The sequence below is a fragment of the Camelus dromedarius genome, chromosome 14 (genome assembly GCF_036321535.1).
Source record: "Camelus dromedarius isolate mCamDro1 chromosome 14, mCamDro1.pat, whole genome shotgun sequence".
NCBI lineage: Eukaryota > Metazoa > Chordata > Mammalia > Artiodactyla > Camelidae > Camelus > Camelus dromedarius.
Genome location: NC_087449.1, coordinates 26,032,075 through 26,057,553, shown reverse-complemented (window position 1 = coordinate 26,057,553; position 25,479 = coordinate 26,032,075). Strand labels below are relative to the sequence as shown.

The 25,479-nt window shown below is 37.7% G+C and overlaps 1 protein-coding gene across 8 annotated transcripts in view; it reads left to right on the top strand.

The window, feature by feature from the left end:
* Nucleotides 1-25,479, top strand: part of NFIA (nuclear factor I A) — a 534,267-nt gene that overhangs the window by 190,076 nt on the left and 318,712 nt on the right. For all 8 annotated transcript variants that reach the window (XM_064493521.1, XM_064493522.1, XM_064493523.1 and 5 more), the window contains exon 2: nucleotides 4,811-5,342. In XM_064493521.1, the coding sequence (XP_064349591.1) occupies nucleotides 4,811-5,342 (532 nt within the window). The remainder of the gene's footprint in view (nucleotides 1-4,810; nucleotides 5,343-25,479) is intronic.

The following is a 25,479-nucleotide window of genomic DNA, read 5'->3' as shown; positions in this document are numbered from 1 at the left end:
AGCCTTTGGGGTCCGGCCGCGGGAGGAACGCTGGCTAGCGCCCCGGGCCCCGGCCGGGACAGCGCCCCTCGGACGCGGGCCGGCGGCGGCGAGCCGGCCCCGGGGCTCCGCGGCTCGGGGCCGTGTGGCCGCGCGTCCCCCCGCGCCGGCCGTGTGGAGCCTGCGTCCTCGCCGCCCGTCGCCGGCTCGCTTTCCCCAGTGAAAGTTTCGGTGCCGGGACGAGCCCACGGTGCGCAGGGCGGCGAGCGGCGGAGGCCGCGGGCTGCCGGCCGGGGCGCGCCCGGCGGAGTTGGGCTCCCGGCCGCGAGCCCGAGCGGCGGCCCGGCCCGGACGCGGCTCCTCCCCGCCACCGCAGCCTCCCGCCGCCGCCGCCGCCGCCGCCGCCGCCGCCGCCGCGCAACTCGGGCCGCTCGGCGCGCAGGACGGGGGCAACTTTTCCCCTCCGACTCAACTCGGAGCGTGGGTCTCTCTTGCCCCCAGCAACCCCGCCTTTCCATGCCCTGTCTTCCCATCCCTCCCTTGTCTGCACCACCCCTAGGCAAAATATTGCTACTTCACGGCAACAAATCTGGTCTCTTTTGAATATATTATTTATTTTCTTTGACTAAAAGACAAGAAGTCAAAGTGATTTTGCGCTAAAAAAAATTTTTTTTTAAAAAGAAAAAAGTGTGAGCCTTCAGACTGTTTTGGTACATTGCGATCTGACCATTAATCACCCACATGAAGTTTGTATGCTTCATATAAAAATGTTAATTCACCACTCCCTTAAACCTGCTACCACTTCTTGCCTTCATTTAGCAGGAGATAACGGTTTAACTGGAATACTTTCTGGAAGGCTAAAAAGTATCAAGAGTTTCTTCTCTCTAGATTCTGGATTTATTTCCCACATGACATTCCTTCTTACTGCAGTATCTAACAGTAACATACTGGCTATTTGATCTCAGAAGACTCTTAAATGCATCTTTTATGTTAAAATGGTCTGGGATTTAGGCCTAGCATTAATAATGGATAGCAGTTGCTTTTAGTTATTGTAAAAGTTTTAAATTTTTTTCCTAACAAACTTCCAAAGTTCCTATTTTAGTAACTTGTGGAAGTATGGAATGAAACTTTTCCAACCACTTTTGGCAAGGTTCACAATTGCATATGGATAAGATGCAAAGTGTAAGATAATTTGAATGAGTTATGACTACAGTGAAAATGCTGAGATTCAAAGGCTGAAGTTCTAGCTGGCAAAAGTTTGCAACACATAGAACTGGTTGATAATACCAGTGTGCTGCAGTAGTGGGGAGGGACCTTAACAGACACATTAGCCTCTTCAGTTAGCTCTCAGTAGAGAAGTTTATATTTTGGGGTGGTGCATATATGAGGATACCTATGTATCCATGCAGGCCCAGGACATAGTCAGGTATTTAACAAAGTCGGATTCTCTTGGTTCATGAGCTATTATCAATTAAGAAGTTTTTTTTTTTTTAATATAGTTGGCAGTGTGATGAATACATTCAGTAGGCCTTCTTCTGGAAACACCACTAAGAGAAACGGTTACTTAGTGTAACAGTTTGTGAAAAAAATGTACACTAAATAGTGAATGAGAGCCATATATTTTATGAGTTCTTCTTTTAAAAATTGATTTACAATTTATTTAACTTGCTGGAATATTTATAAAGCTTTAGAGCCAGTTTTAAAAAGAAAAACTTAGGTAGTTTATTGGTCATTAAAGAAAGAACGGTAAAGCAGTGATAAAAAGTACTCTGAATGGAAAGAATAAACTCCATATATGTGTATGCAGTTTTATAAAACTTTATCAGGAAAATGCCAGACATCTATTTTAATCCATGTGGGCATATCATAACCAAATCATGTACCTGGCTGTGAGATGATAACAGTAGAAATTTATAGGTGAACCTTTGCAAGAAGTAGTTCCAGAAGTATCAGCATTCCGTAGTTCTGAAACTTGGCTTACTTACAAACACATCAACGTTGAAGATGCTGATTCAAAGTCCTACCGTGTTTGAAACAGGTTTTCAGGTTTGTTTTTATTGGTGGCCTGTAACTTTCTCATCGAGTACATACGTAAAATATTCTTTGTATTCTCCTGAATATTTTGAAATATTATGTAGCTTATAGTGATATGTGCAGCAACATAATTTATAAAGGCATAGGATTTTTTTTAAAAAACTCATTTATGCTGTGCTTGGACATTTCCTGCAAGTTAATGATATTCTTTAGTTTTGATGTTCTGGAGTATTTCTAATTGTGCATTGAGAATAATAACTAGCACTTTAATGGTTCATGTAAGTAAGAGTTACACAAAACGTTGTGCACTTTTATTGGCACATTCTTAAAACCTTTGGGGAATAATAACTTATAAATACTTTTGATGCAAAATTGGGGATTTAGATTATTCTTAGTGATTAGTTGACATAGTTGGCCTCATTTAAGGATTTTTATGATGAGATATATGGGCATTTGGTTGGCAGGTAAACAAAATCCTTTTGAACACGAATGAACGCAGTTCCCAGTTCTCTGAGAACCATATTGGGAGTATCTTCGAACACTTAAATGACACATTAGGAGAGTTATTTTAACTGTTTATTATCATTAACAAAGCTTTTTAAATAAGACAGCATTTTGACATAAATATGAATTGTTAGGATCTCAGTTATTCTTCACATTATAAAATGGGGCTGAGACTTTAAAATGAAATCCTCCTTTGGTGAAAGCTCACTTTGTAGTTAAGGTAGACTCCAGGCGTTTTTGCATAATTCCACAGAGCCTGGTCCCTAGCATGTCCTGTGTATGTAAGAAAATCAGTCAATGTGAACGACTGTTTCAAACCCCAAATTTATGTGTTTTATAGCATTTCAAGGATGAGCTCAGAATTTAGTAATGTTTAAATGCTTTGCTGTTTGGCGTATACCTTACTAGATAAACTGTGACTTGAAAAATTCTCCCCCCACCCCATTTCTCGCTTCTAAAGTATAGCAATGGGAAAGATTCTCAAACACCAGACTTTAAAAATGCTAATAGTTTGTGGTAAAGGATAATAGAATTCTTGTATTTTTCTCTGTTTTCTCTCCAGTTAAAGAATGCACACATGTTAGGAAACTCTTTTGGAGTCTTTTATTGAAAAAGAGCAGTTTTCAAAGCTCAACTTGAAATACAGAGCCTGAAATTTGTTCAGAGAGAAAAAAAATAAATGTCAATTATTGAAATGATTTATTATGTATTATATTAACATAAACTTTAAAAAACCCATTGTATGTAGTGTTTAGATGATTGATTATAATTTACAATATTTTAACAGGCTTGATTGTTAAAATATTTCACCAATTTTAAGCACTCAGTTTACATTTGAACATTAAAAATTAATAATTGCTTTAATAGTAGTAATATTTTGGACATTACAATTACTCGTGCCTCCAAAGTATAAATTTAGATGGATATTAGAAACCGAGAAAGAATGCGTTTTAGAATATTTGTCTGTCCAACACCCTTTGAAAAAAAGTCATCAAATATCTCTTTGGTTTTCTTATCCTCATTTATTTGAAAGTAAATAATTTATCTTTTAGGGGGATTGTATGGTGGAGAGAAGTTATGTAAGATTAGTGTGGGTTGGTTAATCAAAAGTTAGATGGACTCAGAAAGGTTTGTGGAGGTTACTGTTTAATTTTTCCTTAATTTTATATTTCTGTTTCCTAAGAAAATGTCAAGTAAAAGAATCAAACATTTTTAATAAAACAGTAAGAAAAATTTAAATGTTTTAAATTCAATTTTACTTTTAAATTACTTGAATTTTAAGAGGCAACCATGAGGGTTTTCCTGGAGTCTCATAAACATTGAATATACCAGGTTTCCTGTTTCCCTGTGAGAAAAAGCCTGAAATACTATTTTAAAAATTTAAATAATTATTCTGTTTTTTAGGGATGATTATTATTGAAGGTATTTCACAATCATGTCAGTAAATTAAATGTATTTAGTTGCAACAGTGTTGTCACAGTGACGCATTCTGTTTACTATCTGGCTTGTATGCTTTTCTTTGTTTTTTCTTTTTTTTCCTTTTTGTTTCATTTTTATAGTATAAGCAATTATGTCTTAGACATAGATCTTTTATTTTAATCTGATGAATATCAAATTCATCTCTTCTTTTGTATACGGACCTGCCACATTTTTCTAAGTTTTTGACGAAAAAGATTTGTGTGCAACTGTCACACTTAAAAAGGAATTCAGATGTTACCAAAATGACTAAGAAACAGATCAGAGCCTACATGCAATATTTTTAGAGGGGAAAGTCTTTGTTTTCATTGATCGTGGAGATGATTTTTGCTCCTAGACTTCCATAAACATTGACTGGCATCTAAATGTTTAGGATTTGCCAATCTGGCGGCCGAGCCCTGGCTGTACTACAAGTAGTGAGGTCAAGGCTGGAGCAAAATTAGATATGCGTTCCTTGAAATAGGGTTAAGATTGTATGTTGTTATAACCATTTCGATAAACTTCACTTCCTAACTAAAGGATTTGGGATGTAGGCCTGACAGTAGAACGTGTTACACTTCGGTGAACATACCAAAACAGTTTTTAATTTTTAACAGTTTTCTTCTTTGATATTGTGAGACGTGATACTGATAGTTTTTTCCCCCATCAGACTTCCCATAGGGATCCCATGTATGATTTTGGTAACATAATGCTTGAATCAAATTTCAAGTGAAATAAGGTTTTTTTTTCTTTTTTTTTTTAAGGTGACCATCTGAAGAAATGTTGCTTCCTTTTATTTTCATTACAGTTACATTTTTGTTTTTATTCATTTCCCCAGGATGAGTTTCATCCTTTCATCGAAGCACTTCTGCCCCACGTCCGAGCCTTCGCCTACACATGGTTCAACCTGCAGGCCCGAAAACGAAAATACTTCAAAAAACATGAAAAGCGTATGTCAAAAGAAGAAGAGAGAGCCGTGAAGGATGAGTTGCTAAGTGAAAAACCAGAGGTCAAGCAGAAGTGGGCATCTCGACTTCTGGCCAAGTTGCGGAAAGATATCCGACCCGAGTACCGAGAGGATTTTGTTCTTACAGTTACAGGGAAAAAGCCTCCGTGTTGTGTTCTTTCCAACCCTGACCAGAAAGGCAAGATGCGAAGAATTGACTGCCTCCGCCAGGCAGATAAAGTCTGGAGGTTGGACCTTGTTATGGTGATTTTATTTAAAGGTATTCCGCTGGAAAGTACTGATGGCGAGCGCCTTGTAAAGTCCCCGCAGTGCTCTAACCCAGGGCTCTGTGTCCAGCCCCATCACATAGGGGTTTCTGTTAAGGAACTCGATTTATATTTGGCATACTTTGTGCATGCAGCAGGTAAGTGCGATGGGGACAAGTCGTCCCACTTGCTGGCGTGGGTTTCTTTCCTGACGACCTCTGTCTATGCTGGGACATTCTGGGACGCCCGATGGCAGGCCGCGTCCCCGCTGACAGTGTGCTGTCAAAGGTAGACCAATGGCAGAGGAGCCAGACGCTCCAGTGTTGGAGGGTCCACCTTCATTCAGGTGGAAAAGCATAGCTTTGAGAGAATTCTCGCCAAGTTCAGTTCTTTTGGCAAGCCGTGTTATCAAAGGTGTTGGTAGTCAGTTATGGCATATGTTTAAATCTCATTTTTTGATGAGGGCTGAGAAAAGCTGTGTAAAAACCTTCGTAATAAAGAGCATATTTGAACTGGCAGGTGATCTAGTTAAAAGGCATTTAGTTTGGTAGTGAGGCAATATTTTTAGTTGCTTTTCTTTTGGGAGTGTTTTAACCTACTGGGGTCACTTGAACCCTCTGCTAATTAAGAAGAGGTTGGAGGTAAGATTGCTATCAAATTGCTGATCATTTATGAAGGAAAAAAAGTCACATTAATACGCAAACTTAGTGGCTTTCATTAGGAATACTTGGCACTGTTTAAGAAAGCTAAGGGAAAAAGAAACCAATTCTTTAAGTAATTGATGGAGAAGCTAATCTTAAAAGTAACCAAACCTGTATGGTTTGACACATGAACACATTGAGAAATCAGTATTGATAATTGATTTAGTGAGTTGCTTTGATTCATAATGAAATTATTGTTCCAAGGCGGTTTTCAAGGCATGTTTTACCTGTTCATATTACAGCATGTAGAGTAGCATTCAGGATAATAATATTGAGGGCTGGATGAAATAGTGCATTTTCACTTTGTTCCTTTCGCCTTGTTTTAGACAAAATGCTCATTGTGTGATGTGAAAGCTCAGGTCTTGTGTAACTTGCTGACTTTTTATATGTACATACTGGTCTCGCTGGATTACCTTCATAGCAGTTACTTGAGCCAGATGGAAGAAAGAAGGTGGTGGTGTCCTACCAGTAGGTTGTTTTGGGGGTTCACGTATGTATGTATTTTTTCACAAAGGAAAGAAAAGATGCTACCTGTAAAAGCGACTCTGTATTGTTTGGCAAAACATTTTTAATTTTAAAAATGTGAGCTGTTTTTTCAAAGCAGCCAGCCGATAGCCTGTTCTCTATTATTATTCTCAATATATGTTTTAGGAAGAGAACTTTTGTTATCCATCTGTCCTTACATAAGAAACTGGAGAAATTTACTTTGCAAGCACGTCACATCATCATTTGCATTCTGTTGGCAGGGGATAGATGAGTATTTTAGAGGATGTGATCTGTAAGTGTTTCAAATATTTGGGTTTTTGAAAATGTATACTTAATTATAAGAAGCGCCTGTTGCTTTAGCGAGTTATGGGCAGCGAAAAGGAAAAGGCCACATCTTTCTCAAATGACCTCTAAACAAGAACAGGTGGCCCTTTCTTAACCCCCTGTTGACCATATTGTTGTTACTTCATATTGTCTATTGAAAAAGCAGGGTTACAATTTTTTAAAAATTTATTTGCATATATAAGTGGAGATTCTGCTGGGGCAAGGTGCAGAAAAAGTGTGTCAGAGGGGCTTTCAGGGAGTGCTCTTTGAAAATCTTGTGTCTAATCTCTTCAATATTTGGAGAAGTAAACAATTCATAAGCGATAGTAAATGCTCTAATGGACCAACGTAGAAAATTGCAGGTGCCAATGGGTGATGCCCATCGTGGTATATGCTTCCTTAAGGGGAAACATGGAAATGAAATACCTGTTACCGTTAATCAGTGTGAGCAGCATCCCTTCTAAGCTTTAACTGTGAACCTCTCCGTCAGATTCCCCGAGATGGAGGCTTTCTCGCTCTTGCGGCCGTTTCATCCAGGATGTTCTCTTTCGCTGTTGGGTTTGTGCCTGTGCTGGGACTCCTCATCCTAGAGGCATCACGGTTGCTGGTGGTTTCAGTGACCTGAATGGTGATGTTGGTAAAATGGCAGGGAGAAGGTTGCTGAGCAGAGTGAGCATCCTTATTGCTTATGAAAGATTTATTGACAGCACCGTGGATCAGACTACCTTTCGGTTTGGTTTTCGTGCGTCTCCCAGAATCCCTCGGTCGCCTGAACCCCGGCCAAGTGCAGGCCATTGGCTCTGCCCGCGCAGCCCTGGCCGCCTGTGCGCACGGGTCCGGGTCTGAGGGGACGTGCGCAGGGCCTTTTGTCTGAAAATATTCCAGATTTGATTTAAGAGATTCGGAGACCTGTTATTTGTGGAAGGGAAGCTGCCAATACAAATAGGAGGTAGATCGGTCCACTCACATACAACTGATTTGACAAGCATCTGTTATAATACTGAAGATTTGTAAACACTAAACAATGTTTTTACCTCCTTAAAAGTTTTGAGAACTTGCCAATATTGGCAGGAGGCAGAGACTCTGAAACGTGCTTGGAGAAACATGCCAAAACCATCGCGGCCGTTTCACCTATAGCCTTTTTTTTTTTTCCTCTCTCCCTTCTCTTTCTTTCAAATGTTTTTTTTTTTTTTTTTTCCTTCTGAAATGCCTTTTTCCCCCTCCCTTGATGGCCATAGAAAGATCTTTTTTTCTTTCTGAGAATGCATACAATAATTACTGCTTCATGCCTCGGCCTCTTCTTTGGAAGGAAGTTGAAATCTTAGAACACACATGTAAATATGGGAAGCTAATGCAGAATCAATCCTTCTTTAAAAGCAGAGGTGATTTATTCTAAGACTTATTGAGACGCTAAAATACAATACATAAACTGCATTCCTTTTCTTTCCCCCCTGTAAATCCAGGGGCATTAGAACTGTGTGAATTTTGTGGCTGATAAACAGTACCCAGTGTAATGGAATCGGAGTGATTCCATAAGCCTGAGAATTTCATCTCGTTAAAAGTATAAAAGAGTAAAACCATTTTATGCCCTGAATTTGGTCTCTGTTGGAGCCGTCCTTCCCCTGGATCATAGGACAACTTGGAGATATTATGGTATTGCGGCAAATGGTTTTCTTTGTGGGCGTGTAACAGTAAAGCTAATTTATGGCCAGTCTTTACCAGATGATCTGTATCAGAATCTACAATATACCCGGCACGTGGCAAGGTCACAATTTAAGTTGTTAAGGTCATAACCTTAGCCACCAGGCATTTGACCTTTTAGATAAAGTTAACCTTTGTTCATTAGTAGGCACTCAACCGAGAACTTTCTGGAGAGTTTTTTTTTTTTAAACTGCTTCTGTATAACTTCTGGTAATGTAATCGGATTCTAGAAAGATTCTCAGTTGAGTTAGTTAAATTTTGTAAGAGGTTAGACTTTTTAAGGGCTCATCTCTCGGAGAGAGGTATGTTGCTGTATCTAGGCCATAAAATGACAGTGTCACAATTTACTTTTCATAGTTATTATCTGCTGGGGGGTAAGAATGAATGCTGAGGCAGCTGTGTAGAGACATTTAAAAACCAAAATTAAACAAATAGAATTATGTTTAATTCAACTTTGCTAATTTTCAAGTGGCCTTAGGCCCAGAAGCTAAATCACAGTGAGCATCTTCACTTTTTTGCAGATGAAAAAATTTCTAAGGTCGGAAATATTTTCAGTGGCCTTAAAATTCACTTTGAAAGACTAATAAGTGACCAGAATTTGTCAGGTAGTTGCTGGAATTGTCAATTAGCCAGTGAGAGAGTGAATTGAACGTGTCCTAATGGTAGCAGTAGTAGTTTAGTTTTAAGGTACAAAGTGAACATTTTTGCAGTATTGTTTTAGTATAGTAGTTACTGTATGTGATTACCTCCACACTCCTCCTGTTACCGCCTTTACCTAGTGTTGCTTGGACCCTGGATAGTAAAGGTCCTGTCACTTACTGAAAGAGCTGTGGCAGTGTCTGGGAAGTCTGGTACCTGTCCTGGAACCCCGACGGGGGTATTACTGATTACCACATTACCTGTGCCATATTGTTCACTTAATTACGCTGTCCTGAACGCTCAGTTTAAATTATTTACGTTACTGCTGGTTTTGCTCTAAGAGGCCATGTATTATTCCGTTTCAACAAAGAGAAAGAGAGACAGACTCCCATTCAGGTGCATTTTAGTTTTATTTTGGCTTTGTGATTGCCATTCCTTCATACAGTAATAGAGAAAGCCGTGATATGCAGATAGACCAGATGGTCATGTTGACAGATTGAGAATTCACTTCCTACTGCTTCAGAGCAGGTGTAAGATGAAGAGTGTCTGTGTCTGAGCGTGTGTGCGCTTCGTGTGCATGTGTGCGCACACCCAGGCTGCACACAGAGTGCTGTTTAGAGCAATGGGAATGATTTCTTTTTTTTTTTTTTTTAAGCTGGTGCTTTAAATACAGCGTAACTATCTGTGTAAAGTTATCAGTGCATTCAGAAAAATAATTGTAAAATTTTTAAGTGAGTAATATTAGATTATTACAGTTTATAATTTTATGCCAAATTAGTTCTGATAATTTTTAAATGTTTAGGTAACTTACCAAGTTAGTTTGTGGCAACAGTACGTATCTGAAATATATTCAGTATGCTGTTAACAAGCATTTGTGTGTACGTGTGTTTACACACAATTCTAAGACTATACATTATGCAATTAAACTTCTTCAGTACCTTAATCAACTCTCTAGTAGAAAGTTGTGCAGTTAGCACCTGTGATTTATAGTAGTAAACTGTATTTGGAAAAAGCAGGGGTAAGGCTAACATATAGTGATATTTAATGAAGAGAGCAAGTACCGCCCTTTCTCAAATTCTGACTCTAACCTTAAACTAAACTGAAGGTGGATTTTGTGGCTGATTGATCTACTGTAACTTTTTGGTATATATGCACACTGTTTTAGAAAATTTCACTGATCTTTCCATTCGTCTTTGAATTCTCTGAAGGAGACATAGCATTAACAGTCAACAAACTTGAGATTAAATACGGCTTTTACATCCTTGAGTGTTTTCTGTGTAACTGGGATTGTAACAATGTCCTCTGTTTAGAATGTAGTAGCAATATCCTTTATCTAGAATGTAGTGAAAAAGAGGGAAATTGAAAGGCCGAGAGTGTACAGGAACAGAGAGAAAGGGTTGTTCTGGAGTGAACCTATGAAAGGAGGTCAGCTCATTTATGGCTCAGAGGTTTGAGTGTTGGTAAGAAATTTCCCAATGCTGCTGGCTTGGATTTGCCTTGTCTTCTTTTCCACCCAGTGATGGATAGCATTAATTTAAACCTATTTAGGGCTAGTGTGGGAGAAACCACAGTCTTTGTTGTGGTCACTGCTGTACACAGTAGGACTGGGTGTTCTACTTGGTTAAGGCCTCAAGCTGCTTCCAGAGGATGCAGAGCAGCCTGTTTGTTTTTTAAAATTTGCACAGAAGCAGCAACAATTCTAATTGCTCACAAATGTTAATATAGATTATTGAAAACAATTCTGAGGTTAGAATAGAAGAAAAAACATGAAATACAGATTGCATTCAGTGAATGTGCTAAAAACCATTTTATTATCATTTCAGCAATAATTTCCCCATGGTTGTTTAGAGATTAGACCTTGCTTTTAAATATATTATAAACTGTAAATCCTTGGGAGATGGGGCCAGGGGAGGGAAGAAGTCAGGTGGAGGAGGAGAATGAATGAACTAGCATGTTTTGTTAAGAGAAACAGAAAACCGTGAACTTAATCACAAATGGAGATGCTCTAAAAAGTGTTTTGGTTGAAGTAATGACTAAAAGGATCCTGAGCAGCAAGATATCAAGTGGAGCATTTATAATCCATCTCCCAGTAATATTTGCATTCCTTGTTTCAGACTTAGAGACTGTTGGGGGCTTTTGGAGGTTGTATTCAAATTTTTAGAAAGAAAAGTTTTGCAAAAACTCTCTGTCGTGCTTTGGTGTCCAGCGAGGGACACTGTGGCATGGGTAAACTTGGAAAATGGGCTAGTGAGATGTTTATCATTATCATTTTGCTTTTTAAAGGGTAACTTACAGTATTGTCAACATTTTGGCCATCGCCCACTAAGGCAACTGTAAGGTAGAAATGATTGATCCAAACTTTAAGGTCCCCAAACTTATCAGAATTCTCTAGCTGCTGCTAAGACAGAAATGACTTCTTCCCTAGGCTTTTCCCAAAATATTAGAAAACAAAGCTTCATGTTTTGTTATGGTAATTCAGCAGGGTGAAAGTGTACATTATCTACTGGAATTAGTCCTCCGATTGATATTCCAGTGAAACAGACCTGGCTTATGAGCCAAAGGAATGAGCCCGCAAATGACAAGTTGCAGCGACTTCATGGCAGAGGATACTTTTGCTGTTCTATTTGTAAAAGACACTAAATGAGATAAGATTGAGAGCAGTAAGCTCATTTGTGTTATGTATTTTGGTGAGTGTTGTTCTGTGATATACTGCTAATCTCAAACTCAGAGACGATTAGGACGATCTTAATAACTGGAGATTGAAGTGGAATAACTCTAATTTTTTTTTTTTGAGAATTTTAAACTTATTTCTCTTCATGTCTTTCACATATTTTCCTAGTGGTAAATATTTTGGACCTAGATCAATTGAGAGTAGAGAGAAGGAGACGAATGGAAAAAAGGCAGGCAGGCAGGCAGGCAGGCAGACAACTTTTAGTGAGTGTCTGTTTTGCAGCAAGCACAGTACTAAGTTCTGCCATACATTGTAGCTTTCTTTTTACTTTTTATTTCTTTTCTTTTCTTTTTTTTTTAACTTCACAGAAGTACTGTAAATAAGTAATGCACTGTCTATTTGTGCAGGTGAAAATCAAGTCTCAGAGGTGCCAAGTGACTTGTGCAGAGCATGGTTAAACCCAGGCCTCCTGAATCCAAATCCTTTGCTCTTAAAGATAAAATTCAGATCCATTCTATATCCCTCTTTATAGCCTGTTGTCTGGGGTAGGATGTCATTTAAATGGTATCACACACCTACCTTGAATCAAAAGGGGAAATAAGTCAAAATCCGGACTCTTCCCACGGAGATATTTTACTGTGGAGTTTGGTTTCTAGCCACATAACGAAGCCACACTTGGTTACGAGAGGGAGACATGGTCTCATGCTTTTTAGTGTTGGGGTCAAAATCTGGAATGACTTGTTCTTTTTTGTTTTCAGAATGTTGAAGTTTAGTGAATAGAAGCATTATAACATAGGTTTAAGAACTTTTTGGGGGGAAGGATAAGAGAAAGTTAGATGAATTGGTTCTAGGTGCTTTAGCAAGCCATTGAGAATTAAAGCAAGCATTATTTTAAAAATCAGAATTGCATGTCATATTTTGGTAGGTAGATTTTTGTACATTTTTATATGCACAAGAGATAATATATTTCTAACTTCTCTTGATGATTAGATTTAAAATTTTTAAATTTACTTTGCTCCAAAAAGATGCTTTGACCATGGCCTATGTATAATTATTTAAAAGAAAGCAAAAATGGAATTTTATTAGTTAAAAAATTGTTTTTTAACTTAAAAGACAAAGGAAGAAAATTGAAAATAGGGACAAGTTTCATCCTAATGCCCTTAAATGACTGATTTATTGATGGATTTATTTAATACCCCTTTAAACTTAGGCAAGATTACGTCTTAATGACTTCAGTGCAGGAGTTCAAAGCCTCACTCAACATGCATTGTATCATTGTAAATAGAAAAAAAGACCAGTAATTATAATTTAAATTACATTAATTCATTTCTATATTAATTCTTCTTGTCTTTATTTTTAAAAATATGCTGCTGAACCAAACTTATGTTGAATAAAATAGAAATATAACTTTATTTTTAAGTGTCTCTTTAGAAATGCTAATAAGTCTAAAAGTTAAAGTGTGGAGTACCAGCCACCCTAGAAAGGGAAAACTAAGGTGTGTAATAAGTGTAATTTAATTGGAAACAAAAGAAGATTGCAGTAAAAAACTAGGACTCACATCCCGTGGTCCTCTCCCTCAGGTTCAGTACTGCCTACCTTTTGATGTCTGGGGAGTGTTTACAGTGGTCCCAATAGCTGTGAGTTTCCAAGAAGAAATGATTTTCAGAACATTTATATTCATGTAAATATTTATATTCATGTAATACTTTTTTTGAAATGCTCTCTGGGTTAAAAAAGGTGAGATGAAGCAAAAGTAGCAATAAAACATATTTTTAAAATGAATAATATTTAAAAATTGGTGTGTGTGTCTCTGTAGCATCTGCCATTGTCAGGCTGTTGTCTTTGTTGCTATGGCTGGGGTGATTTTGTTTCCTGTTGTAGTTTTGCCAGCCCCGTGATTGGACAGTGCAACATGTTCATGCTGTTGGGGAAGACACATCTGTGGTGAGTCATATAGCTTTATCTGAGTGGTAATTTTGGGTAGAGAAAGGTATTTATCAGTGGATAATAGGAACTATGATGCTACAACATTAATTTTCAAAATTAGGGACATACTACTTATGATAGGAAACTCAGAACTGGCTCTTGTGTGTTATGTGCCTACCTCTTCCCTCTTCCCCTGTTCTGTGTATTTTAATTTTAAAGGGGTGAGTTACTTGATTTTAAGCTCCTGTGCAAAGTGAATATTGTACTTCCGGGACTCCACCATTGTCACTTTCAGACATTCCGTTGCCTTTCAAAGAAGCTGACGTTGCACGTCCTTAGGTTGACAAATTCTCATCAACTTTTGTGAAAATTTTGGCTGCAGAAGGAGTCAAGTCAAAAGAGGGCCACAGACAGATGGATTTCAGTGTTGAGATGACATCAAGCCCTTCTTGTGGCATTTTTAAACATTTCAAATGAATGAGGAATGGAAACGCTTAAAGAGCTCACTGTAGAATGAGTAATTAAGATACTGTGCATCTGCATATACACTTTGGTAGCATTCTATTCAACAGAGCTGGATGGGCTCAGATATAATAGCAGATTAACAATGAAAATCATGAACGTCTTCTATGCTGAATATAATTCATAAATAACATTAGATATTAAAAATGTTGTTGACGGAAAACAGCGTATACCTGAGAATGTATTTTTGGCATTAAGTAGTTCGAAGTTACAGATGAGTGGGTTATAAACGTTTAAAATGAAGCGAGGATTCTGGATCCGAATTTGGCAAAAGCTTTCTTTGTGTGTCTGTGGCAAGGTTTTTGTGTGGATGCGTTTTATATAAAAATTACTGAGTTGCTAAAGTTTCTGATTGATTCATCTGGTTGGCTTTTTATCCCCTTCTTTTAAATGGTGGAGGTTCTCTTTGGGAGAGTAGTTTCAAGTAACTTCTGAGAATGAAGTCTTTGTAACTTGATGCTGTTCAACAGCGTAACTATTGTTGTGTGTTCCTGTCAGGGAAAGATAGTCATTGCAATACTTTTATTGTATGGCCTCTTAATATGTGACAAGGACTTTTATTAAGAATTCTTTTTTCTCTTAAATGTACTTTTAGAAATCCCTTACCCTCCTGACCCATTCAGGGATTACAGTGGTTTTTAAGAAGGTTCAAATGAATTTTTATTATTTTCTCAGCTCATTTACAGCCCAGACAAAAGTCTTACTTTTAAAAAAAGGTTTGGAATCACATGTTTTAGATTTTCTGTGAAATAAGGTGGGACTAGGAATTAACAGAAAAGTGCCACCCCATCAGGCCCAGGATGAGTGCAGTCCTTAGAGAACGAGGATCTTGCAGCCTGAAATGTTAGGATTGGAAAACGAATTGTTCTAAAGATATTTGCCCCTCATCTCAGAAAAGACAGCAAACATGCAAAATGGATAAATGTAATCCTTTGTACTTTGACCACTTACATTTTTAACTACAGTGACTCTGATTTCTCTAGAAAGGTCAGAGGTTTCAGACAGAAAGCTTTGTGATTCTTCAAAGAGAGACACTTTCAATTTTGCCGTATAAAGACTGATTATGCCCAGCTTTTTACTTGATTTGCAGTTGGGCCTTGGAGGTGCTGGGGTGGGGGCGATGCTGAGTAAGTGGAGTCGGGTCATGAGACAGCAGAACTGGAGGGAAACAGACAGACTGGAGAGGAACCGAGATCACACTCAGAGGTTCGCATGTTTGGCCCTTTGTCCCCAGTCACCTTTCTAACAGTGACGGAGAAGCTGTCCCTGTAACCGTGCAAGTCTTGCTTTGTGCTGGAGCATTCTGTGGCAGCTTCTTTTAAACACTGGGCCCTTCGAGGAGTTTACAGAGTTCACAAATGGGGGCCATTTCTTAGGGTTGGCTTTGTTGGTTTTCTGAATTGTAGATATGGGTTTCTTCGGTTTTATGTGGGTTTCTTTGTTTCTGTTCTGTTTCCTTTTTGGACTTCTCCAGGTTTGGGAGAATTTTTCATGTTGGGTGGTGGAGGTGGAGGCTACTAGAGATGGTAGAAGGCTTTTGTTGTGGTTTACTTCTGTTATTCAGGAAACAGAGGTTCAGAGAGTGTTGGTAACTCACCCAAGGTCACCACCAGTGGTGAGTCGCAGAGCCAGGATGAGAGCCAGACCCGCCAGACCCCAGGCAAGCGGCGTTAACCTCTATGGTATTTAACTTGGCTCTTATAGATTATTTTATTAGCTCTTCATATAAACCTTACCCTCGAGGTAGGGGAGCTTTTATAACTGCCTTTATGCTGGTGAGGAGACAGGCGTGTCCATGGGACAAGGTTAGGAAGTGGCGAGGGCCGGTGACTGGGTCCAACACTTCTGTGGCCTGTTTTTGTCTCTCAGGTGTTCCCCAAGGTACCAGCCTCCCTAAGCTGCACCTTGGAATTTATGGATGGGTTTAAAAGTGTTCTCTGAAAGTCCACAGTAGTGCTGAAATCTATTGTTTTCTATGAAGTTTAAAAAGTAATGAGCAACTAGACCTTGTTCTGGATTGTTAATAGATTCAGAATTTCATACTTGAAGGAAGCTTAGGGGAAACATTTATTTTACAGGTGAGGAAGCTAAGTCCATGCACCCCAGGAGCTCTGGAGATAGAAAATTCTCGTACAAAGTGGGGAGTAGTTGTGGCCCCTTGTTACCATGTGCATCAGGGATGCTCTTTGGTTGACGTTGACCTAGAAGATGTATCTTGGTTGCTTTTATTGACAGGTTGCACCATGTTGTGTGGCAACTCAGCTCAGCAAACATGTTTTGAGCACTCACTACCTATTAGGCACCGTGCTGCGTACCAGAGACAAACAGGTGAAGAAAATGCCATGAGATGAGTTGACGCCGTCTTAGATGAAATTTCCTCAGAAACAGATTTTAAGGCTTTTGACGTTTTAAAATTAGGATTCTTCCAACTAACAGCCCATGTGAAGTTTTAAACATTTGCAGAACTGGTTGTTGATAACTGCCTTTTGACTGGGCAATTGGTGTACGTGGAGGAATTCTATCATTTGATGATACGTCCACTATGTGTTAATTTTTTGTTTTCTTATGTCAAAAGTATCTACGTAAATGGAAAGAAAATCCAAGCAGACACAGACCAGGGCACAGGTGGTTTCTATTATTAATAGTTCACCGTAGCATGTTTTCTCTAAAGAAAGCTGGTGATGCACAAAAGAAGTTTGACTTCTTTTCTTAAGGACATCCTTTGAGTAATCCTGCAGTGTAAAACGGAGTCACAGGCAAACTAAACAGCAGGAGAACTGAGGGAGTGACAGACAGACACGCAGGGAAGGCCTCGAGAGCAAGCCGTGGTGAATTCATTTGGCAGCTGGTAGTGGCTCCTAAAACTCAGCCAAGTCCCAGCAGCAGAGCCGCTTCAGTTCCCCTACTTCGCTCCATCCCCGGAGCAAGCTAGCCATCTTGAGACTTGGACACGGAAGTGGATTTTAAGTCATCCGAGGTCTCAGGCCGCTCTGCCTTTCTTTCTCTTGTGAAAAGCAGACAGGTAGGTGTGACATTCAGTCAGAAAGCATGGCCCTGAGTGAGTGTGCTGGTGTGGTAACGGGACAGCTGTGACGGGGACAGAAAGGAGAACCGTGGCTTGTCCGAAAAGTGAAATGCAGGCAACCGCAGAGGTGACCCGGTGGTCCCACATAGTGGACATTTCTTGGTCCCTATTATATCTGCTTGTTGTTTAATCTGAAAATGAAATCTGTTTTTTTGCAGCCACTAATATGTGTGTTTTTCTTTGGACAGAGCACAGAAGAAATGATTTGTTCTGTCATTATTTTCAAAAGGCAGAAAATGTGTGTGTGTGTAACGTGGAGAACGGCCTGGGATTGTCATAGAAACTCATCCTGAACACTGTAAATAAAAATGGTTGGGGATTAGTCACAGTGGCATGTGGGACATCATGGAACTCAAGACAGATTTCTTTGTTTTCCAGTCAGTACGAGAACTTGGTAGAGTTCCTGGGATGCTAGCAGCTCAGTTCCTCCAGGGAAAACCATGTTGACTTCAGATTAAATAAGCCACTTGGATACAAATATCCAGATTTACCTGATGATTTTAGCAATATCTGATGTTCCCTTTACTTTAAGAGTGTCTTGGTTCCAAATAATGAAAGTTTAACAAGTTTAAAAATGTCTCCGTTTTCACTACTAATCTCTAGAATCACCCTGCCTTTCTTTTCCTTCCTTGCCCACACCAGGCCCATTACTTACTTGTAATCCTGAGTAGCGTTTTTACAGATCTGGTCTTCATTCTGTTTTTTTTTCAGTCTTCCATTTTTTTTCATGAAATACAAATAAAACTGAACATGTTAATGTAAACAATCTTTAAGACTGCTATACATTTTAAATTATATATATTCAGGTTAGAATTATGAGTCTATAATTATGAGTCAATATAACACCCCTTTTCTACTTTCAGTCTGTTATTTAGAGGGAAATTGTTTCAGGGGATTCTCATTGCCTAAATTTGACATCTGGAAAAAAGGATTGCTTGTTTTTAGATTTGGAATGAATCCCCAGTTGCAGAGTCCCACCTAGGTGATAGTTCAATAAACTGATGTCTTAGCCTTGAACCCTTGAACTTTTGAAGGTAGGAGTTGAACTCTGTGAGGGGATTTCAGGACTTAAGGAACTTAGTGTTATAGAGTGACTTGTGCTTCTGACAAGGCCCCTTTCACTTAATAATGCTGTGCATTATTGAAGGTTCTTATTTGTTATCAAGACAATAAATGCAGTGTTTAAGTAAGGGCAAGGTGTATTGACACAAACGTGGGGTAATTAGCATGAGTAAGTTACCTTTCTGGACTGAGTGACCCAGTGAACATAACTAATCTTGAGACTGGAGACAGCACATGCAAAAAAACAGGTGAGAATTTTGGTGCATGGACAATATAGGGGCAATAGGCAAAATATATCGTATATTCATTCATCCATTCATTCATTCATTTCTTTGTATTACTCCTCCACTCGCACGTCCTCACCCACCTTCCACTGGCTAGTGCTACTTCAGCCTTTCACCCCAGCGTTGGGCTAACGGCTCCGTCCCTATGTCCCTATAGCGTCCTGGTAGCACTGTCTTACTGTACTCACCCTTAGCACTTCCTGTGTCATTATAAAGTGATCTGTCTCCCAAATTGGGCTGTGATTTCTTTACGAACAGGGACTGGATCATACTTGTTTTTGTGTTCCCTGCATGGGGTGCGTAGGGCCTGGCACTTATTAGTATGTGCTCAATATCTTTGTTAATGGAGAACCTGGGTTGAACAAAACAAAAAATGGGAGCAGGTTATAGTCTGAGTTTAAAAACTAGGTAACATAGTATTTGGGTGTTCACCTCGAGACTGAATTTAAGCCCAAGCATTTTTTGATCAGAATGATTTTCTTTTCTTACTTTATTGTGTTATCTGATTCTGGTTCTTCACCAAAATCCAAAGATTCATGTTAACCTAAAGGAGTTATTGACATGTGAATAATCTTAATTCTGAAAAAAAAAGCTTTGGGGATGCTAGATTTATTTATAGAAAATTATGTAGGCTATTTGTTTTTCCATCTAAGATCCTGGTCTTGGCTTTTATCTGAACTGTTTACCCAGAAAAGATGATTCGAAGGTGATAGACTAATCTAGCCATTGCTCCATCTTACCTGTGGAAGTCATCTTTATACGAACAGCCGTTTATCGAGTACCTACTGTGTGCTCGGTATCTGCTGGGAAGGAAAAGAACGGCTTTTCCTTTTATGCTGTTGAATTTGCAAAGAGTACAATCTTGATTAAAAAAGGAACCCTCTCCTCATATGGACACACTTTTTTTTGATTTTGAATCACGCACTGTCCTGCTCTGCAGGAAGAGGGTCCGTCAATCATATCCTTATCTCTGGTGAACATTTGCAGGTTTGTCCGTCCTCACTGCATAGGGCAGATTTTGGCGTGGTTACTTACTCTAAGCTAGGAGAGGCCAGGGCAGTAGTGGTAGAAAAGTCAAAAGAGCAGAATTAAGGAGCCCAGCCCAGTTAGATATGGTGAACTCATACGTTTCCGCCTCCTAGTCAGTGCTTTACTCTCATTAAAGCTGCTAGACCGATTTCATTAGCTCCAAAATGCACCAGCATATGTAAATCTTCTTTGTTTAATTGGAGACCTATTGATTGTAGGTAACATAAGCCTCTCCAAGGGAAACAGAACCCAACTGAAGATAAGAGTTTCTTCCCCCCAACACATACGGCATTCACGATTTTATTTCTCTAGGCATGTTCATTATCAAAACCATTCCACTGCAGACTTTCCCAGAAAGTGTTTCCGTCTGGCTCTGTTTTCATATCTAAAAGCTCCTACTGGTTTCAGCAAAGGATAATGGAAGGATTTTGACAGAATATACAGTTTTCTTTCTTTTTTTTTTTTAACTGTAACTTTAAGAATAATGAGAAAGAAAAACTTATAAAATCATATGAAAAATAATTTGCTTTGAAGAGACTAAGTCGTCTTTTGTGTTTTCATAGACTGCTCAAAGGGACTGAATTTTGGCCCTCTTCTTTGGTGAACCATCAGCAGCAATATTCCAGTAAAGAATGAAAACTAGAATGTAATTTTTCACCTTACATTCTAGTTGGATCTCAGAGTTGCAAAGAGGATAGTGTACCAGCCTGCACTTTGTAAAGTGATACAAACTATGGGATTTTCCCAGTGTGCTTCCTAGGATGGGGACATCTTATAGATGTTTAAACTAATGAGAAAACTTACATTTAGTTCTATATCTTCCTGCAGTTCCACTTTATTTCTGAAGTGTAAGATTCAGGTCAAGGTCAAGGTGTAGCTAGTTGCTTATAAGGAAATAAGAATCTTGAGAAGGAGAAATATCAGTTCAGATGTTGTAGTCATACAATAACTCAAACATTATTTTTAAATGACAAAAAATTAGGTACTGGAGAGGTAAATATCTCTATTTTCCCTTCCTTAAAATTGTACCGAAGTTATGTTTAACATTAAGAACTTGAATTAGGAAGCAGTCTCACTGCTGTATTTCTTAAGAGTATTATTGATCTCTGAATGAAATATTTAATTACTGAAATTAGAGCACCTTGGAAAAAAATTGGTTAGTTTCTAATTTTATAAAGTAGTTGATGCTCTAGCAATGCATGCATGGCCTTCCTGTAATGTTCATCTGTTCCCTGTGTGGCTGGTTGAACACTTCTCAGGTAGGAAGGAGGGTATGTTTAGATGGCAGAGAGTGGAGAGATCTTGACTGGTAGGGAGTAACTTTATATCAGCCACTATAATGCTTATCAGTGAAATTCTAACTCATTTAATTATTACTTAGTTCTCTGATTATATTTTTGGATCTGAGAGAAGATGATCATCGTCATTCTGGAAAAGTATGGCTGGACAGATGTTACTATTGTAATTTCTTAATTCAGGACACCTGGGAAGGTGTTTTATTAAAGTAGAACACCTTTTTTTTTTTTTTTTTTTTTTTTTTAAAGAAGAATGTATCTGTGTACCTACAAAAATGGATGTGGTGAAACCCTGACTGGACTTGTGATGAAATAGGGAACTCTCCAGTTCAGCTCTGGTCATCTCTGAGTACTGCATGCACTCATGTTCAGTCAGGTTTCTTAAAAAATTTCTTTTGGAGATTTCGCATAGAAACTCAGGTCTATAGCCAGATTTTGAATATTACCATTGGAAGGAAGCTTTGTACTCATCTATCGTTTCCTCTCTCCCAAACCACAAAAATCCCACCTTGTTGATTTCTTCTCATATATATGATAACGATGTGTGTGTGTGTGTGTGTGTGTGGTGTATGTGTGTGTATGAGAGAGTGCCTAGCTATTTACAACAAGCCTGTTTCATCCTTTCTTAGTCCCTTCCCAGGAATAGAAATTTCTTTGAAACCAAGCATAATCAGAAAATGAAATTGAACGTTAGAAGACTGAATGATGCATTTTAAGCTGAACAGAAATGTGGATTATCTGCTGTTTGAATTTGTCCATACTGGAGTTGAGTTACCTCGTATACCACTGCATCCTCCCTTTTTAAATGGGAAGCTGAGATTAAATTTAAAATACAGATTATTCACACCAATCAAGTAAAAAGGAAGATTTCCCCCTCTAGTTTGGCTATTCATATATTTTCCAGGGGAGGTAAAGGCATTATTAAAATAATTTGCAATAGAAATTCAAATATATTTCTTTTAAACCTTTTGAAGCCTATTGCTGAAAGGTTCTAGGATATTGTGAAAAATCCTTTTGTTTTAATAAACATTAGTGGGTTGGTTTCTTATTGATTTTCACTTTATTTTTCAGTGTAAGACTATATGTAAATTATGACACATAATAATGAAGTGAAAACCTATGTACCTACTACATAACCCAAGAAAGAAAACGTTACCAGTACCTTGTGCCCTAAAAGTATCATCCTGAAATCCCCCCCATTAGCATGAGTATTATGTTTATCATTCCCCTCCTATAAATGTTTTTTAATCACATACATGTATACTAAATATATTGCTCAATTTTGCTTGTTACTAAGTTTTATCAAAATTATATATACATACATGCTTCTGGAGATTGCATTTTCACTCAACATCATGTTTCTAATGTTACTGCATATACAATTAACCCTTGAACAGTATGGGTTTGAGCTGCACTGGTCCACTTACCTGCAGAATTTTTAAAAAGTGCTAGAGCACCACATGATCCAACACTGGTTGAATTCGAGGTTGTGGAACTGTGGACACGGAGGGCTGACTGTGAAGTTTTATGCAGATTTTCAGCTGCGTGGGGGTCAGTGCCCCCAGCCCCCATGTTGTTCAAAGGTCAACTGTACTGTAATTTCTTCTTCTTTCATCTTGTATAATATGCCATTGTGTGATGGCTCTATGGGGGTGTTTCCAGTTTCTTGTTATTAGCAAGTGTTATGAATAGTAGCATGTCTTCTGGAGCATGTGTATGAGAGTTTCTTTCAGGTATATGCTTAGGAGTAGAATTGCTGAATCATAGGGCATGTAAGTGTTATATTTTTTAAAAAGATAATCTTACTTTATTTTATTAAGTAGTTGTACCTATTTATACTCTCACTAATAGTAGCTGTTTACAAAAGATTCTGTTGATATACATCCTCTCCAACGCTTGCCATGCCAAATTTTTAAATTTTTTGCCATTCTGGTGGCTATAAAATAATATTTCATTGTGGTCTTAATCTGCATTTCTAATTTGGTTAGTAATGGAATTAAATTTTTTTTGTGTATCTGTTAGCCACTATCTTTCCTTTTCTGTGAAATAAATGGTCAGATCTTTTACTCATTTTTCTATTGTCGCTTATTTTCTTTTTCTTTTTCATTTGTAGGAGTTCTTCATATATCCTAGTTTTTACTCCTTTGTGTTACATGTTTGCAACTATCTTTTCATAGTTTGTGGCTTGTCTTTCATTTTCTTTAATCTTTGATGAACAAAAATTCTTAATTTTAATATAAATTTTATTACTCCTTTGCTTTACAGTTAGTGCTTTTCTATCTTGTTTAAGATATCCTTCTTTACTCTGAGTTTAGAAATATATGGTAGTTTTTATACATCTTTAAAGGTTTAGCTCACATTTAAGTTTGTATTCCACTTGGAATTTATTTTTGTGTATGGTGTGAGGTAGGGATCCAATTTCATTTTTTTTTTTCTCTATGAATAACGGTTTTCACTCTTGTCATTTGTTAAATAGTTTCTCTAGTCCCAAATGATCTTCAGTGTCATCTCTGTCATTTATTAAGTTTTCACATTTGTGTGAGTCTCTTTCTAAACTCTCTGTTCTATTCCAGTGATCAGTTTGTCTACTCTGTGTCAAGACCATGTTGTTTCACCTGCTAAGCCCTTATAGTTAGTTCTGATATCTGATAAGGCAAATCCTTTACACCTTTTCTTAAAGAATGTTTTACTTATTCTTGACCCTTCACTCACTTATATATACTTTAGAATCGTTTTGTCAAGTTTTATGGAAAATCCTGTTGGGATTGTGTTTAGAAATGTATGGAGTCTATAGATGACAGATGAATTTGAGGAGAATTGGTATCTTTTTGCTGTCACATCTTACTACATCTATGAACATGGTATGTCTCTCCATTGATTTACATCTTATCTTTCAATAAATTGAATTATTTTTCACCCAGGTCTTAAGTTTTTTGTGAAAGTGCTTTTGTTAATTGTGTTTTTAAAAATATGTATTTTCTGTGTTTCTAGTGTAGAAATATAGTTAATTTTTGAATAGTGATCTTATATCTACCTATATTTACATATTTTTCGGCCAATAATTTGTCTAAGTTATTTTGTGTTTACTGTGGCCATAATCACAGATTTTCATTTATGCTGTTACAATCTTATGCTTTTATTTTCCGTACCCTTCTCACTACACTGGCTACCTCCAATTCAGTGATTAATTAACCTGTGACGGTGGACATCCTTGACTTTTTTCCTGGGTTTCCTATTTATTTTTTTATTAATGAGTGAAACTGAGTTAATGCCTTACTCTTTAAATATTACATTTGCTGATCACATTTTAATCAGAGAAAGGTCACACAAGACCTTGCCTAGTTTTGTTAATTTTTCCCCAGTTTTTCTTATTAGGTTTGTTGAATTGAAACTTCAAATTCTCCTGGCAGATTAGTTCATGCCAATGAAATAGTATAAATTATTGAGTGAGTGATGTTTTGAAGAATGCTGTCACCTAAAACTTCGAAACGATAGGCTCACTTGTATATATGAATCATTTTATATGTTTCAGTGAAGACAAATATTATATTTTGTATTGACTTGAGATTCTTTGATACTGTAGCATGTGAATCAGCTTCTTAAATTTTGACGAGCTATAGAATCCTTAAGTGTCATTTTTCACAATTTAAAATGCCTGATTTGGATGGGTTTATGTTTTCCCTTTTCCTCATGCAATTTTTGTTAAGACTTGAACAGATTACTCCTAATCTTGTGAGCAGACTGCAGGAAGACAACTATTAAAAGTAGAAAGCTATTAAGCAGTCAGGGGTTTATTATGCTTTAGTGTTTTGTTTAAGTCTGTTCTTAATTGGCTGATTAATGTACGTGAAGTCCTTTTCCCCCCTCCATCTCTACAGATGGCAAATGGTAGGTCCCAACTGTCATTGTTCGCAAAAAAGGTTATGGTTCAAAGTCAAAGATTCAGAGATACGACAATAATCAATCATAGGAACTTGTCTCAGAGTGCCCAGCCAGGCAAAAGTTAGGCAGAGTAGTAATATTTACTCAGAATCCTTTAGGAGCTTTTTTTTTTTTTTCTTTGGTTTGTTCTTGATTTTATTTAGAAAAGATTATTTAATTAATAGAAACGTCTCTCTGAATTTAGTGTCCAGCAGTTAAATAAATATGAAAAATATGAAAAAGAATAGTAAACAAGTTTTCTGTTGGTTATCAAGTATGGCTGGAATTTAGGTCTATAGTTTAAAAATGAGCATAATAGAGAAAGTAACATTCTTAATATATTGAGATTAACAGAACACTTCTAAAGGAATACCTTTTTTCCATTTTCACGTGAAGATGATTTATCATGGTTAACTTCCTTTTTTTAGGGGGAAGAATAGAATTATGTTCTCATATCGATCCATAAAGAGGATTTGCATTTTATTCATACTATAAAAGTACCTTTAATGGATACATTGTGGTAATTGAATCTATACTGTGTATCACTATCAAAGTATCTTTTTAATTATTTTATGTTATATAATTCAGTAACTAAATTGAAGTCATGGGGAAGGAGATGACTGTATTACATCTTTTAAGTATAATGTAT